Source organism: Choloepus didactylus, chromosome 13 (genome assembly GCF_015220235.1).
Source record: "Choloepus didactylus isolate mChoDid1 chromosome 13, mChoDid1.pri, whole genome shotgun sequence".
NCBI classification, from domain to species: domain Eukaryota; kingdom Metazoa; phylum Chordata; class Mammalia; order Pilosa; family Megalonychidae; genus Choloepus; species Choloepus didactylus.
The window spans coordinates 8,070,558-8,088,516 of NC_051319.1; the positions used below are offsets into that span (position 1 = coordinate 8,070,558).

The 17,959-nt window shown below is 33.1% G+C and overlaps 1 protein-coding gene across 4 annotated transcripts in view; it reads left to right on the forward strand.

Annotated features, from left to right (window-relative positions):
• The window catches only part of TNPO1 (transportin 1), a 99,357-nt gene that overhangs the window by 32,245 nt on the left and 49,153 nt on the right, over positions 1 to 17,959 (forward strand). For all 4 annotated transcript variants that reach the window (XM_037800812.1, XM_037800813.1, XM_037800814.1 and 1 more), the window contains exons 3-6: positions 715 to 790; positions 4,371 to 4,520; positions 8,971 to 9,077; positions 12,251 to 12,384. In XM_037800812.1, coding sequence (XP_037656740.1) covers positions 715 to 790; positions 4,371 to 4,520; positions 8,971 to 9,077; positions 12,251 to 12,384 — 467 coding nt within the window. The remainder of the gene's footprint in view (positions 1 to 714; positions 791 to 4,370; positions 4,521 to 8,970; positions 9,078 to 12,250; positions 12,385 to 17,959) is intronic.

Genomic DNA, 17,959 nt, shown 5'->3' on the forward strand with positions numbered 1-17,959 from the left:
TTTTAGAGGTTAAGAATGAAGGCATGAAGAAAGATATGTAGCATTATGTCACTGCTGCCTGCCAACAGCGGTGAAATACCTGCAAATTTGTGTCACTGGAAATGTTAGATCTTGGGGAGAAACAATTGTAGTACTGTTGCAGTACAGTAATCTAATAATGCTAACTTTTATTACATAATGAGATTGGATGTGTGGACTTAGGCATAAATGGCATTTTACCTTAATTTTTTGAAATCTAAAGAATAAGTCTAATAAAAGCTTTTTAAATTAAAAGTCATTTTGTAAAGTTAATTTCTCTTAATCTTTAAAAGACTCGTTTTCTTTGAAGTACATTTTAATTTTGTCATTATTTTTACTTATTTTTCTGGTCAACATGTATTAAAGTTCAAATAATCATAAAAGATTCTGTTTTGCAGAAATTTTTGCTATGTTGAACATGGTGAAGCAGGAACTTGCTTACATTGTATTGGCTATAATTGATGTAGTCATATATGGTAATTTTAGTATTTCAGCCATAAACATCTAAGAAGTTTAAGCAACACTAGAGCATTCTTGAAATAGTGAATTGTTAGTTAGATTTAAAGAGATACTTTATTCTTAGTAAAAATGCCAGGCTAAAAACATCACAAAGGAATTTTCTATTTCAGTATGGAAAACGCTTAATTTCTTCCTTAGATTACCCTAGGAGGTTTCCTTAACTACTGTTTGTTCTAGAAACTGGAACAACTCAACCAATATCCAGATTTTAACAACTACCTGATTTTTGTTCTTACAAAATTAAAATCTGAAGGTAAGTAGTGTCTGTGTTTGTAAATATTTAAAGGAACTTTAAAACCTATTAAAATATACTGGCTATTAATTCATTTCGAAGAATTTGATTTCGTAATATCCGCATGGTTTATGTGGGATGGAGAGTTCCAAGCACCCTAGGCATTTAGATATATGTTTAATAAGCATTCCGTTGTTAATTGGGTGTTTATATAATAAATTCCCTCATCCTTTATAAATAAAAAGTGTTGCAAAGTCTATTTTGGTGTTTTACTTCAATCCTTGTACATGAATATCACAAGGATTAATGTTTTTAGTACACAGATTAATAATGCAGGGTTTAATAATTGAATATATAAAAATGAAACGCTGAGTATTTTTTACAAGTTTTTTTCATAATACTATGTTCGTTGTAGGACACTAGACTCTGTATGTTCATTGTAGAAAAATTTGGAAGTTCGGATAAAGCAAAACTTAACAGTGTACATGAAAATTTTTTGTTAACTATTCTGCAACAATTTTAAATTTAAATTAACTTATGTGTTTAAAGCGTGAATACTAGCCTCATTTTTAAATGACATGCCATTTGATTGTTTTCTAATACATTTATTGTGCCCCAGCAGATATTATTTATTTCACAAAGATTAAGCACTTCCTCCTTTCCGGGTAATTTGCAAGCTCTGGAAAGAAAAGTGAACCAACCAAACAAGAAAGAAGCTCTGCCCTCATGGAGCTGCCATTGTAGTTAGGGGTGTTCTTCATAGTGCTCTTATTTGAGTATTGAGTATTCCCTTCCTAGAACATTGTCATGCACATGGAAAGCACTCAAATATTATTGAGCAACTTTCTGGCCTCTGAATGAAAGTATGCTATACACTATTCAGTGATTACTGTTTCAGAAGCCAGAGTGCAGTTAGTAAAGACATAGCATTTGGAGTTGGGAAATATCAAGTTTTAGACTCTACTTTGACACTAAATCATTTAACCTCTCTTGCTTCTTTTAACCATACCTGGGTTAGACTACAGACCATCTGTAAGGTTTCAGCTTCGAGCTCTAACAGGCTAATGGTCCTATCTTGCATTTTATTCAGATTTTGATAATCCATCTACACTATAGTGATTCATTTTAAATTGTCTTCAAATAATTTTCTAGTTAATTTAGGGGATTTGTTTGTGATTAAGGAGCATAATAGAAAAATTTTAAATCTGAGTATTAAGCAACTAGGAATTCCTTCAGCATATCTTTTAAATTCAGCAATTAGTATAGCTAGTTTGAAAACTGTATATGATAAATTGCTTTTTAATATAAAAATTTTATTTTATTCACACATGGTTGGTGATCAGTAATCAATATTTGTTTTTAAAGCACTAAAATATTTAGTAAATGAATTTTCTAATCTGTGATTGTTCTACTTGAACGTTTTAAACTTACTTTTGCTAAACCATCTACTCTGTCCCGTTCCTACCTTAGGTTCCAAGTTTTAAGATTGTTACAACATTACACTCTTCGTCAAGGTTTTCTTAGGATATAAGTGTTCTTAAAATGTAATTTAAAAAAGCCTTGCAATACAAATAGTGGTAAAAGAGGTTGGGTGTAACTGCTTCCACAGAGACCTATTAATTACAAAACCATAAAATGTTTATTGGAAAGTGTTTTATTTTAGAATGTATTTCTTCTGTTCATGTGGGCATAGTTTCTCAAAGGACATAGTAAGAACTTTATATGTATGATACCTGATATTTCTTCTTGTGTTTACTAATGTTTTTTCCCCTGGAAAAATTGGGACATGAGTTGGCTATATCTAGTTTTCCATTTTAAAAAATCTTAGCATTGTGGCCATCTGTAACATAACTAACATCTTATAGTAAAAATCCTCCTTTAGTAATTTTATCTCCATTGCTTATATTAATTTTTAAACACTAAACTTAGAACAGAATTTTGTAACTGGAAGAGACCTCAGGGATAAACTGGTCTAATTCCCTTACTTTACAAATGAGCAAATTGAGGCCCAGTGAAATTTTTACTTAATAGTAGATTTTGGGCAGGGGCTGTACATTTTTTCATTTTTAATTGCCCCATCTCATGTTGTGATGTTGTGGCTTATTAAGACTCTTCATTTGGTAGCCTTTATTGCAAAAACAGTATAGTGTATTTCTTGTAAACAAATACACATGCCACTTAAAATACAATTACATGGCTGTGAATTAAGAGCCAATTTAAAGAAGACCAAAGAAAAGAAAACTTACTACTCCAGGAAGTTAAATAACTGGCTATTCATTTATTTCATGGCAGTTTTAAACTTTAAAGAGAATTTAGATTGGGAAGCAAGTGTATTTTTTTCATTTTGTTACTCACTGGAATGGATTATAATTGAAACTGGAAAGTTTTTAAATGATGATATAAATGCTCTTAGGCTGTGTTTGCCTAAATGAGTTTTATGTCCAGAGAAATTTTGCTTTTTGCCTTTCCATGTTCCTCCACCCTTGAAGATTTCAATGCCAAATTAAACTTTGGGAACATACTACCAACTAGAACTAGAACAAACTTGGGGTATTTTTTTTTTCTTAATAAGAGATGTAAAACAGCCATACTATATAGCATATTCTGTTTTAGATGCCAGCTGTTTGTGGCTTGTATCCCTTTGAGGAGGGCGATGCTATATAGAGTGTAGACTCTGGAACTCGACTCTCAAGGTTGTTGACATTTTGGCTTCCCATGTAGAAACTTTGTTGGACTCAGACAAATGCCTTAGCTTCATATGGATAATACCTGTCTCATGAAGTTCTAAGGATTAAATGCTGTACTGCTTAGAAAGCACTCAGCAGTATTTAATACATAATAAGCATCCAGAAGATGTCAATTATTGTTAATATTGTTAGTGGTGATGCCAGTTTTAAATCATCAATTATAAGTTATAGTCTAGTGTTAAATTTTAAATTGCCTTTCGAAAATTTATTGTACCATCTGTAGTTAAACTTTTAATTTTTACCTTTTTTTTTTTTTTTAGCCCAGAGGCAAGTGAAAAGCATAATAAAATTAAGGGCAATTATATTTGTTATGTGAAGGTAATCCCATATATACTTTGTCCACGTAATTTTTTAAGAGGGTATTTTTAATGACTGATCTTTTAGATCTGTTATTTTGATATTTATATCATTCCAGTAAAGCTTGAGTATATAGATAAAACTAACTCAAATTAAATCAATGGTTCTCAACCGGGGATAATTCCTTCCCCTCGTGGTGGTGGTGGTGATGGTGGTGGTGGGGGCATGTTAACATTGTCTGGGACCATTTTTGATTGTCAAACTAGAGAGGTGCTACTGGCATCTAGTGGGCCAGTAATGCCACTAAACATCCTGAAATGCATAGGGTAGCATCCCACAACAAAGAATTAGCTAGCCAAATGTGTCAGTAGTGCCAAGGTTGAGAAACTCTGAACTAAATCATGGAGCTAATCTTTTGATAATCATTTTCTCCCTGATTATAGGAAAATTAAATTTTTGGAATGTTGATATCAGTTTTTAAATATAATTTTTTTAAAGTTATTGTTTTTGGTACATTTTAAAACAAACTTAAAATGTAATACTATTGTTTATTACAGACGAACCCACAAGATCATTGAGTGGTCTCATCTTGAAGAATAATGTGAAAGCACATTTTCAAAATTTTCCAAATGGTGTAACAGACTTTATTAAAAGTGAATGTTTGAATAATATTGGTGACTCCTCTCCTCTCATTAGAGCCACCGTAGGTAAGTTACATTGTAGTAATTTCACTTGCCTTTGTGACTGGCTTGGTTTTAGATATGACGGATCTTTTCCATAGGAATTTTTGTTATTCACTTCATGTTGAATTGAGATTGGGAAAACATTTCATTACCACTTGAATGGTTTTGAAATAATGTTTTGATTATAGTAATAGCCTTCTTATCCAATGATAGCGGGGTCTTTGGTGGTTGCTTAACTGGAGTTGAATAAAAGGGTTATAACAAGAGATGTTTGATAACCTTGGATATTTTATTTAGGACCATGGCCTTTTCTTTGGGTATACAGATTGAAGTTCCTTATTATCTGACTCCCTTGCTTGATTTAATACATGGGCTCTAATCTCCAGTTTCACTTTCTTTTATATGGAAAGGAAAACTTTGTAAAGCAATCTAAGTATAAAATTCTAGATTTTCTCCCTAGTTTTTAATAGTTGCCTTGTGTACACCTTAATCAACAGCAAGTTTTTAGTCTTTTCATTCAACTTGTTTGTATTCATTGAAAGCATAACTTTTTCTTTTTATCAGCCTATGTAATATTGTAAAATAATTATATAACAACTGATATAAATAGGTTTGGGAGCAAACACAACCGATTGTTGGTAAACAACACACATGAACTGGAGGAAGCAGAAATAGGTAGGTGTACTATAGAGTAGCTTACTAGTGGACAACATTCAGTATGCCATGGCTTAATGCAGCTAAATTTTACAGGGAACCTGGAAAGCTTCTGTTAATCTGGCAGGTTGGTTAAATGGAAATCAGTTTAGAACCTTTATAGTGAGTCATACCCTTAATTTTTGTATTCCTTAGTTTTGTGTTTTTTGTCTCATTGTAAACTTGACTTTTATTGACCCGGAAAAGCACCCAGTTCTTTCTTGCTTATAAAACAGAGGCTCTGTAACTTCCCTCTAGACAGTCTTACATTAAACAATGTCATTAACCCTTATTTTAAATGAAGTGGTTAGGGGTGTTTGTGGTTTGAGAAAAGAGACTTCCTAGATCTTTAAGTACCAGTTGACTCAAACCTTACAGTACTTTGTGTCTTAAATTTGAAAGATTAGAAATTGAAAGTTAATTTCTGACTTTTTCTGGGGAAAGAATTGGTTACATCTGCTGAGTGCTGGATTCCTGTGTTCCCTAAAGGTTTTTGAACGTTTGCAAGCAGCATTTATCTTGGTAATTAATTAAGCACTTAAAGTATCTTCTGACTTAACATCTTATTTAAAAATGGAGATGAGTGGAAATGAAATACTTGGGGATAATTTTTATTTCTTGGTATCTATTAATAGAATACGAAAGGTCCTTGGTTTTAAAGTGTTCTAGTTTGTATTTTGTTCTAGTTAGTATTATGTACTAAGTATTCTGATTGTGAGAGATCACTGCAGTTTTGAGTATAGAAACTAATCAAATGGAATTTTTTTTTTTTACTCCACTAAAAAAATAATTGAAGGAACTTTAGAAGTACCTGCAGTATATTTTAAATAATGATATGATGTCTGTGATTTGATCCAAAAACAATTGGGAGTTTTTAGTTGTGACATGGATAGAAATATAAATGAAGCAAAGTTGGCCATGTGTTTATGAATGTTGTTGAAGTTGAGTAAAGGATACATTTATTTTGTTACATTTCTCATTTATATATGTTTGAAACATTCTATTTAAATAAGCCTGTGATAAAAATAGAGTAAATTGAAGCTGTCAGCCTGAAAGAAGTTGAACAGCTTATCCAGTTAAATTGTCCAGTCTAAATTTTTTTACAAAAAACTTTTTTTGCCCCCCTCTCATTTTTGTTTTGTTTTTGTTTTTTGGATGCAGACTAGTAAAGATGATCAGTAGGACTCACATACCAAAGAAGAGAGAAATTATTTGGGGAGCATAGCATTAAGAGTCTAAAGTATTTAATCATGTATCTGTCTCATCTAATGAATCATGATCCTTTTGAATTTTTTAATAAAATAAATTCTTTTGCTTCAGGAAAATTGGTGAGCTTATTTATTTAGAAACATTGATGATTTCCAGCCAAGTAAATTGGGGAAATTTTTTGTTTTTTTGTTTGTCTGTCTTTCTCTTAAATTGGTTGATTTTAGTTCACATAATAAAAAGGTTTAAAAAAAAATTTTAGGAAGATATTTTAAAAGCAAAATAATTACTCTAGGTTTCTGAAAGGCATTTCTAAGAATTGGGAAACAATTGTCACTCATTATCTTTAGTAGAAAATTCTTGCTATCTGTATAGTAGCATAAGTATACTATCTTACTAGTTTAAGAGATCTCTATTTCTTTAGAACCAGGGTTTGTCAGCTGCAGCACAATTCACATTTTGGACCCGATAATTTTTTATTGTTGGGCTGTTCTACGCATCATAGGATGTTAATCAGCATCCCTGGCCTCTGCCTACTACATGGCTAATGGCAGCCATACCGCCTGTTGTTACAACCAAAAATGTCTCCAGACAGTTCTGGATGTCCTGTAGTGGTCAGAATCCAGTGGATTGAGAACCACAGTGCTAACTAAGCTCTTTAAGGGCAAGGACCATGTATTACTTGTATTTTTATTTCTTAGCACTTAATACAATGCTTGCAACATAGTATTTAATATTTTAATTAATAAAGAATAAATTACTGATTGTAAAATTGGACTTGCTGGTTATTAAAAAGTTAACACTGTAGAAATGTATATATCGTGAAAGCTTGAGTATTGGTACAGATCTTTTTTTTTAGGTGCATAATTTTTAACAGGGTCAGTACAACTGTATTTTTTTGCGTTTTGCCTTTTTAATTTTTAACCTTAATATATATTGGAGATATTGTCAAGGATTGGATGGACCACATTTTAAAAACTGTATGGTAATCCATTGACTAGAATTGTTGCTCTTTTTTAAAAAGTAGATGATTTATTTGTAAAATTTCAGTGAACATCCTTTTGTGTGTGTTACTTATACACTTGTGAAAATATTTCTATAGGATTTGTAGGAGTGGCATTACTGGGTCAGAGTGTGTTATTTAAACATTTTAAGTTAAAATAGGTATTGCCATTCATACCAATTTTCACTCCCATATTTGTTGTAAACTGAGAATTATTTATCATGTTTCAATTTTTGCAAGTATACTAGGTATTGGAAGATATTTTGGTAGTGAATGAAATTGTAGGATGAGATAAATTTGGAATTTGTTCATCTATCAGCATTCTTTAATGAATGCAAAAACGGTATCAACAGATTGTGGTACCAAGTTGTAGATGGTGTTTAATTTTTATTATAGCTTGTTCGTAGTCTTGTTTAAGACATGCTTGGTTTCTTTCAGGCAGATCTAGATCAGTCTCTTTCCCTCAATTCTTTTATATTTTAACTTGAGGAAAGAAAAAATGGCAAGAAGGAGTAGGTCTGTATTTGCTGCTTTTGGAAGACTTTTATTATAGGGGTTGTACCTTTAAAATGCTAACAATACATTGATTCTTACCATATAATTTAATTTTTGTAGTGGAGGGTAAATATTTGCCAACAAATTTACTCAAAAATAGAAAAGGAAAATTTATACACATAAACAGTGGAATTTGGTGTTCAGTAATGATCACTGAGTACTTACTATATGGCAGGCATTTTGAGTGTATATCTACTAAGGCAGAAAAAATATTAATAAAAAAATTTTGTTACACTTTTGTGTATTTGCATAATCCACTGTCACAACTAAGCTGCACAACACAATTGGAGTAATCCAGGCAGTCAAAGCAACATGATCAATCAACATGTTCCACTCAGCCTACAAGATCACCTTGCTGGCAATACATCCATGATATGCAGTAAGTGTGAAGTGCTGTAGGAGTATGTTGCCTGTCTACATGATGGGAGAGTGTTGCAAAAAGAGTGGACATGTGAGATTGTTCTCAGTTGATGCTCATCTACCGTGCTCTCCTTACCATAGTCAGTGGCTGTGATCACACGTTATGCTAAGGAGCTGTTCTTAGTCCATGGCTATGATCACAGATTACACTAGGGGGCTGTTCTTAGTTTCTAAATATACCTATTATTTGAACTTAACAAACTTATAACATAAACTTATCATCCAGTGATAAGTACTGATAACCTTTTGGTATGTTTCCTTCTGTTCTTTTCTATATAACTTACAAAATTGGAGTAATTTTAATTAGGGGAACTATTCTTGCTATTGTTGGAGAAGAAAAAGTTGCAGCCTTTTGTACAGATGCTTGGTAAAAAGAACTTAGAGGTTTAAGTATTGGGAAACAAGATTAGAAACAGATTTGGTTCATGCTGTGGTTTTTCCACAAATACGGTATGGTGATTATGGAGGTCATTTAGAGAATTATTTACAATGGTTGGGACAGTTAAAAGGATATGTATGTGGGTGCACATACTTGCTCACATGGCAGTATCTGCATAGTACAGTAGGATTTCCTAAAGATGTGTGTTTTCTTTGAAGGTATTTTGATTACAACCATAGCCTCCAAAGGAGAACTGCAGAACTGGCCCGACCTTTTACCAAAACTTTGTAGCCTTTTGGATTCTGAAGATTACAACACCTGTGAGGTAACGCTGTTTGCTTCTTATATAGTTGTTCTTTTCTGTTCTCTTATATTATACGTTAGCATCCTTTAGGGACAAAAATATTTCCTCTCAACTTAAAAGACTAAAGTCACCTTTGTGTCTTACATTTATATTTATGATCATTTATTTTATTATTTTCTATAAAGACTGTCAAATTATAAAACCTCTTTACTATATTTCTGATGAGAAGTGTCTATTTTGTCATGTTCTAAAACTATTCTTGGGTATATATGTTATGTATGTATGATAGTACTTTTTTAGCTTCTCTAAATTGTCTGTGCCTTCTATTGTGTATGTCTGCATTATGTTTAGTTGTCTAGGTTTCATGGCTTAATCATACATTAACTATGTACTCTTGTTATTTGCCACTGATCATATCAGTAACAACCTTTCCATTTGAGGAGTTGAGAGAGAGTCTGTATAGATTTCTTCTACAATTTCTCACTGTTTGATGAATACTTTAAGTATCTCTTTCATTAGCAGGCTTCCAGTTTGGGTAGAAACATGTTTTAAGCTGAAACCGTTTTGTCTCTCAAAAGCAGTGACTGCTTTCTCTCTCAAAAAAAAAAAAGAAAGAAAAGCTGGGTTTAGAGATAGTTTGGAGGCAAGGCAGGCACAGGAATAAACTAACAAAAAGGAGTTAGATGGTATTCTGACTTGGGGTGGAGGAGAAGGGATAGGAAGATGGAGAGAGAGTTAGCAAAGGAGTGTGTAAAGTCACTCTTACCTACCCATTCTCCCTTTGTAAAAGAAAAAAAATCCTTCATTTTCCTATACACATTTTCTAATAATACTTTGAAAATACACTAAAGAGATTGCTGGAAAAGCCCAAGTAATCTTTAATCATCATAAAGCATTTAATTAATTTAAATAGTGCCTTGGTTTAATCATAACATAAAAGGAGATCAGAATTTCAAGCAATCACTTTACAATAACAAAAAATTTAAACTGTAGTAATCATGAAATTGTGGAGCTACTGTATAGAAGTCTTGTCTTAAGTAGATGGTATCGACATGTACCTGAACTAAAGATGTAGATTTGTAGTTACTGGTATGGAATGATTGACTAAATGTTTGCTCTTAGTTGAAGTTTTTACTTTGATTTTTATTGCCACAGTAGTTAAGTTCACATTTAGAGTCACTTTAACAGGCTTTCACAACTAGAACTTAAAAAAAAAAAAAGGTACTAGTCAAATATTTTAGAAATCCCTAATGTTAATTTAATGCATGGTAAATTTAAGAACTGAAACTATGTTTTAATTAAAATTTAAACTTCAAAAATCCCCCAATTTTTTTTAAGGTATTTTAAACTCTAAAGGACCTTACCTTCTCTTAGATGTTTTTTAAATTAACTGTACTTTGGAGAATAATCACCAAAGTTGTACTGATGGGATTATGAACAGTAAAATGAATGGTTGAAAAAAAATTGTAAGTAGGTTATATATTATGTACAAGAGCTCTGAGTTACACCTTTTGGTGCAAAAATGATTATAGGGAAATGGTTGTAGGCCAATTTGAATTGCCTGCCCCTTTAACAGATTTTGTATACCCAGGGAATGGTTTATAAGTAATAACTTAATGGTGTCGATTAGGAACACTTAATGTGCTTCAAAAACAGAAGCACAGAATAGCTAAACATATTTATACCTAAATGTTATATGTTCAGTTTTAACAAACTGATATTTAAAAAGGGAAAAATAGCATTGACTTAAATTGACAATATTTCAGGGGAGTTAGGGTTTTTGGATTAGATAATATTTATTAAAATCCCTGCCAACCCAAATATAGTCATTTAATGTTAAAATAAAGATGTGTCATTATATTTCAAGTGAGACTTTGGGTAACTCAGTGGCATAGTAATTTCTGTTTTAAAATGGAATGATTAGGAACAAGTCCCCCTCACCAGGAAACCAAGCAACAGACACACTATGGGAACCAGAACCCACCCTGTAGGATTCCACAGAATACTAACAGGTGAGACCCTCAAGTTTCCACAGGGAGGAGACAAAGATGGACCAGGAATCAGAAGGGTGGAAGATATCAAGAAGAATGCAAAGGCAGTGTTTGACCCCAAACACTACAGAAAACTAGACTCCGCCACACCTGGGCTTATATTTCTTTCCCATTTTATTGATAAGCTGTATGATGCTCTTTCTGCAGCCAATGTAAAGATCCAATCAGAGATCTAGATAATGCAGGGCAGAGTCCCACAGTCATTCTCCACTCTGCATCCAGAGTCAATGGTTGGCACAGATCCCAAACCTCACCCCAACTGAGTATGTATCCGTATATAGGGTGGTCTGCGATACACTCTTTGGGATGGCTGTTGGCTCTTCTTTGAAGATCTGAAATAATTCAGAACAAGTCCAGAAGAGAGTCATTGCAATTATGGTGTCAGTACATGAACTCAAGGATGGTAGCAAATCTCCTAATCTGGTGTTCTGCTGAGCCAGCAATAGAGTGGGTTAATTCCCAGCCATGGGTTTGGTTGTTAATGTATGAGTTACTCAACAGTTTGTTTCTCCTGGGAAAGAACTTAGGGATCTAGTCAAAATGGTTGCTAGTTACTCCCAGATGACTACACTTACCCAGTTTGGGCTTACTTGAGCCAGTGTTTGGACCAAACTGTTCCAATCCCATTTTATAACCAAGGAAATACCTTAAATTTTTGAAGCTGAGAAAACATGCTAAAATCACCTTCAGGAAGGCTTCCGGTATGGAGGAGCGGTTTGGCATCCTAAAGTTTTGTGTTTAGCCTGAAGAGAACTTCTAATCCATCTACAGCTGCAAACCAATAGGACAAGAAAAATATTCCTTCTGTGCTGGATTTCAGGACCTGAAAAGGACTCCTGGAGCTACAATAACCAATCCTTGTTGGTGTAAGTGTCAACCAGGAGAGTTCTCTGAGCCAGAGATGATTTCTCTACAATAAAGAGGTAGCAGCTTTTCTCTCCAGTATGTGTATCGCAGGCTACACACAGTGAACTAACCTCTGGGGGAAAAAAATTCAGTGATTAAATTTATGTATTTTAGAAGGCAGCATTTACATGTAGGCTGAGAACACTAATCCATATGTTAGTTAATATTCCTCAGTTTACTTTTAAAGTGGCTTCATTTTAAATGAATTCTAGAAATTTAAATACATGCCTTTTACAGGGAGCATTTGGTGCTCTTCAGAAGATATGTGAAGATTCTGCTGAGATTTTAGATAGTGATGCGTTAGATCGTCCTCTCAACATCATGATTCCCAAATTTTTACAGTTCTTCAAGCACAGTAGTCCAAAAATAAGGTAACTATCCAATATTAAATTAATTTATGAATTCTGACATCCTCAGCCTAACCACTGTTGCTGTTCATTGCCAGTATTTTTTATTAGCATAGGATATGGGCTTTTGCACAAAGGTGATTTTAACACAATTGAAATTTACTCCTTTAATAACAAAACCCATAAAATGTTGACTCTGGTAAGATTTTCATTAAATATGATACAATTCTCTACCTTCTATATGGTTAATTACATTTGTAATGGTTAACAGTAGTGCTTACTTGAAGTTCCTTTGTTTATGGCCAAGGTTAGTGAGTGTGTGTGTGTGTGTGTGTGTGTGTGTGTGAGAATAAAAAATCTTGGTTAGCATAATACCTTCATTTTTAGCTGTGTAATCATTCCTCTGGCAAAACATCTATGAATACTTACTGGAGTAAACTGGGTTATCTGACATAATGCTTTGAGTTTTTTGAGCTTCTAAGTATACATTATTCTCTTTCCCTTCTGCCCCATGTTTTATGCCCAGTGCAGGTATATTCTTGGTTTTTCTTCATTTTGTGATTAATAAACTGAATGCTTTAAGTCCTTTCAGTTTAAGGTTTTATATCGAATTAACAAAAAAGACAAGCATGAAGGTGGCAGAATGTTTGAGTACACCCTGAAATTACATAGTAGACCTAGTTACGTGGTGCTAAAGTTAACCTGGTTTGCTTTGTTTACCCACTCTACTAGTTCTTGGAACTAGTATATAGTTGCTGAATTACCAGTGTATTTAGAATACTAAAATAACCTTTGATTAAGGTTGTGATCATCAGTTATCGTATCATGCTACGATTATCATGATCTTCATTATACTGTTGAGGTATGTGAGGTTCTTTGTAGCTTCACCAAAAGTTCTCTAGGCTGTTGTATTTTTTGTTTTAGTTTTGGGTTTGAGCTTTTTTTGGTCTAATTATTATTTTTCTAACTTTTTTTTGCCTTTTGTTTTGTGGAAAAGTCATTCCTCTTCAAATTGTCAGCTTCCAGTTGTCAGTGCTTCATGCTTTTGTGTAGAATAATCAAACTACTATATAAAATAGAAATTATGTAATTTCTAGATGCCATTATTTAAGGACCAAAGTGAATGAATTTTAAGTGTGTAGGCTTTAACTATTCTGATAACCTTGGGAACTTAATTCACGATTCTAAGCTATATTCCAAAGGATGGCTATAGTTTCAAGAATGTGGCTAGAGTTTAATCAGGCTATTATTTCATCTTTTTCTTGCTTAAATTCTCTAGTTTACTTTTTAGGTTCATCTTAATTTTAGTTACTTTTCATCTAAAGTGTTGTACCCAGGGTGGAAACTTAATAGATTTTTTTTGTAGTTTCATGCACAGAAATAATATATTTCAAAATAAAATATTATTCTTCTTGGCATAGTTAACCATACAGGAATTCATGTCCTTCAGTTTCAACTATTGTGATGAAAAAGTGTGGTGATTTGCACACTTTTTTCACTTTTCTTTTAGGTGTATATATAAAATCTAGGAACTGAATTGCTGGAACATAGGGCATGTGAATGATTAACTCAAGCAGCTAATTATTTTCCGAAGTGGTTGTACCAATTTATACTCTTTATTGGAAGAATATAAGATTCTGTGACTATACATGTTCTTTCAGTGTTTGGTATTGTCACACAATTGAATTTTTGTTTATCATAAATTTATATTAAAAGGTATCTCATTTTCTTGCTGTTGTACTTCATTCCCTGTTATTAATGGCATTGAACATCTCATCATAGATGTATTGCCGGTATGTGTTGCCTTTTTCTGTTCTTTTTTCTATTGGGTTGTTTGGTGCGCCGCTGACTGGAAGAAATTCTCATCCGTTCATCAGTTTTGTGTATGGAGAATGTCTTCTCCCCCCCCCCCCCCCTTTTTTTTGTCTGTACTAAGGATTTTGTTTTTTTTTTTTAATGCAGTTTTATTGAGATATATTCACACACCATATGATCCATCCAAAGTATACAGTCAAGGGTTCACAGTCTCATATAGTTGTGCATTTATTGCCACAACCAATTTTAGAACATTTTCATTACTCCAAAATAAAGAAAAATGTAAAAAGAACACCCAAAACATCCCATACCCCTTATCTCCCCCTATTATTTATATGTTTTTTGTCTTTATTTTTTGACTGATCTGCCTATACACTGGATAAAGGGAGTATCATTTACTAAGTGTTTTAAAGTTGTGTTTGGTTTTGACATTTAAGATCTTCATACATCTGTAGTCTTTCTGGGTGTGATGTGAGATAGGGATACATCTATCTTTTTAATATGGATAATATTTTCCTAACCTATTTTTTAAATCACCCTTTCTTTTCTTCTATTGATTTAAAATATCACTTCTCTCATATGCAAAGTTCCATATGTCTTAAGTCTGTTTATGAGCCCCTCATTCCATTGGTCAGGTACACACTGTTTTGTTGCCTTAGCTTCAGATTGAGTTCTGATACATCTATACATCTTAGGGCAAAATTTTGAGCTTTTGCAGTTTTTGGCAGATTTCATTTATTTAAAGCAAAGCTTATAACAGGAAGATATTGGAGTGAATTCCTGCAAAGCAAGTAAGGAGCTGGACGGATTAAATGAGAGCTCAAATGGTACATGGAGGGATAATTTTTAGTTTTTTAATTGCACTCCGTACTATCTCAACTTGGAAGAATTTTTTGATGTTGTCTTCTATTTGTAGTAGGGTAAATTTATATTTTGTCCCATAATGAGATGAAAATAAGAGGGCCTACTGGTGTACAGCGTGTAACTATTGCAGAACATTTGAAATAAACATAAATAAACAACTTATTTTTGAAGAATTTTATCTTACTGTAGTATTTCTTGAAGAAAGACTAAAAAAAATGATACTTGGCTTGAAATCCTCAGGCATTCCAGGATGAAATACTACAATTGAGGATATCCTCCATTTGTGAGAATTTACTCTGAGCTTACTAAATATCTCATTTACCTCTAAAGGTAGTGTTTTTTGTTTTTTGTTTTTTGTTTTTCCAGTGTAAAAATATTAAGATCTGTAATGAAGAGACCATATTAAAAAAATTCATTCTTCAGAAAATTGCCAGTGACATTGTGCTAGAGACAGATTTAATTAAGAAATTGATTAAAATGTGTGAATATGTGCCTCTGTTGTTGTTTAATCATCAGATACTATAAAGAAGTTTTTATTTTAATTTTATATGCATGGATAGTCACTTGTTCTAGGTTTATTGTCTGTATATATTTTTACCCTAGATCTGGTTCCTTATAGAACCTACATCCTAGCCACTAGGGGTATCTTCTCTTCCTTATAAAATCTAGAATTAACAAATTTGAATTTGTTAAAATTTCTGTTGGAATTGCATTGATTCATAGATTAATTTAGAGGAAATAGACATCATCATAATACTAATTTCTTAATAAAGTTTTCTACTTTTCCCATATGAGGTCTTGAGGATATTTTATTAGATTTATTCCTAGGTACATGGTCTTCTCTGACACTGTTATGAATGGTAACTGTAAGTTACCTTTTATTGTTTTTTATGTCTTCTTTTGCTGATGATGTATAGAAAAGCAACTTTTCTATATTAATGCTAAATTCTTTTACCAAAAAGACATTGAGGTTTAAAGAACATAGTTGTCAGAACTAAACGATTTGTAAATTTTTAGAAATTATTTGAGAGGATGTGGAGAAATTGATACTTTGTTGCATTTTTGATGGGAGTGTAAAATGGCTCATCCACTGTGAGAAGCAATATGTCAGTTCCTCAAAAAGTTATTTGTAGTATTATCATATGACTCCACAATTCCACACCTAGGTATATACCCAAAGAAAGTGATAACAGGGTATCACATATAACAGTGTTTATAGAGACATTATTCATAATAGCCAAAAAGTAAGAAGCAACCTTAGTGTCCGTCACCAAATGAATGGATAAACAAAATGTAGTACATACCCACAGTGGAATGTTAATGTGACCATAAAAAGGAATGAAGTTTTGAGACATGCTCCAACATGGAAGAATTTTCAAACATGCTAAGTGAAATAGGCAAGGCATATAAAGACAAATATTGTATGGTAAGTCACTTATGAGAGATACCTAGAAATACCAAATTTGCAGAAACAGAAAATAGATTAGAGGTCACTGGATGGAAGGGGAGTTTTTAGCTGGTGTGGGTATAGAGTGTTTGTAAATAAAAATAGAAAAAAGTTATTTGGGGAATGCTAGTAGTATTTGCTTCTGGGGGATGAGGCTGAAGAGAGAGACTTTCCTCCTTTATGCCTTTTAAATTTTGTCCTATATGCACACAAAGAAATATGAAGGAGGAGGCATGGTGTAGAAGTCAGAAGACCCCTTACCTAGCTAGCTACACTTTTGGGTAAGACACTTGGGCCTCATTTTTCTTTAAAACATGAAGGGTCTTTACATTATTTCTAAGGTTTCTGCAGACAGTGTCCCAGGAATATATACATGTTCCTTTTTCTAGTTTTATTTTGTGGGCAAGTCCTAATTAACTTGTGATATACTTCTAAGATAAGTATATCTAAGATAAGTATATCTAAGTAAGTTTATATTTCAGGAGTAGAAGGCAGAGGAACATAACAAGTAATATTTCAGGTAGTGATAAATATTATGGAAAATAATGAGAATAAGGAGATACACCAGAGGTATTTTGCATAGAATGCTCTTCGTGAAGGTAACATTTCTGCAGAGACCCTGAGCAAAAGTAAGGCTGCAAATCTTTGAAACATCTAGAGAAAGAACATTTAGGAGAATGGATATAGTAAGTGCAAAAGCCCTGAAGTTACAATCACCTTTTAGAGTAACAGAAGAAAAAAACTTTGGCTGTAGCATAGTAGGAAATGAAGTTAGGGAGGTAGGTAGGATCCATGTTATATGGGATTATCTAGGCCAGGGGTTGGCAAACTGACTCATGAGGCCAAGTCTAGCCCATAACGTAGGAGTAAAAATTGGTCTCTATATTTTATATGTTGCATGTTTTGTGGTTTTTGTTTTTGTTTTCAAATGATGGTGACAGTTGCTAGAGATCTTATGTTGCCTTCATAATCTAAAATCTTTACTAGTTGGTCCTTTGCAGAAAATGTTTGCTGACTGCTGGTCTGGGCCATAAAAACTAGATTTAAGTTTCACTTGAAGGATCTGAACAGAGTAATGTGATCTTACTCATGTGTGCCGAACCGGCTATAGTGGAGGCCTGGAAACCATTTATAGCCTATTGCAGTAATCCCCAGGAGAAATCATGGTTTGGCCTAGGGAAGAAGTAGAGATAATGAGAAGTGATTGGATTAAGGGTATATGTTGAAGGTAGTATCGTTAAGAATTGCTGGGAGATTGAACTTGGTATGCCAGAACACACAGACATAGACACTTCATTATTTTTACTTTCAAAAGGAATTAATGCCATTATTCTTAAATCTGTAGGTATATAAAATAAATCCCCATTATGCTCTCCCCAATCCCCCCCCACCCTCCACTGCCCAGCCACAGTGTAGCCGCTATTAAAAATTTGCACCTGCTTTTTCAGACAATTTTCAGTTGCTTAGAAACAC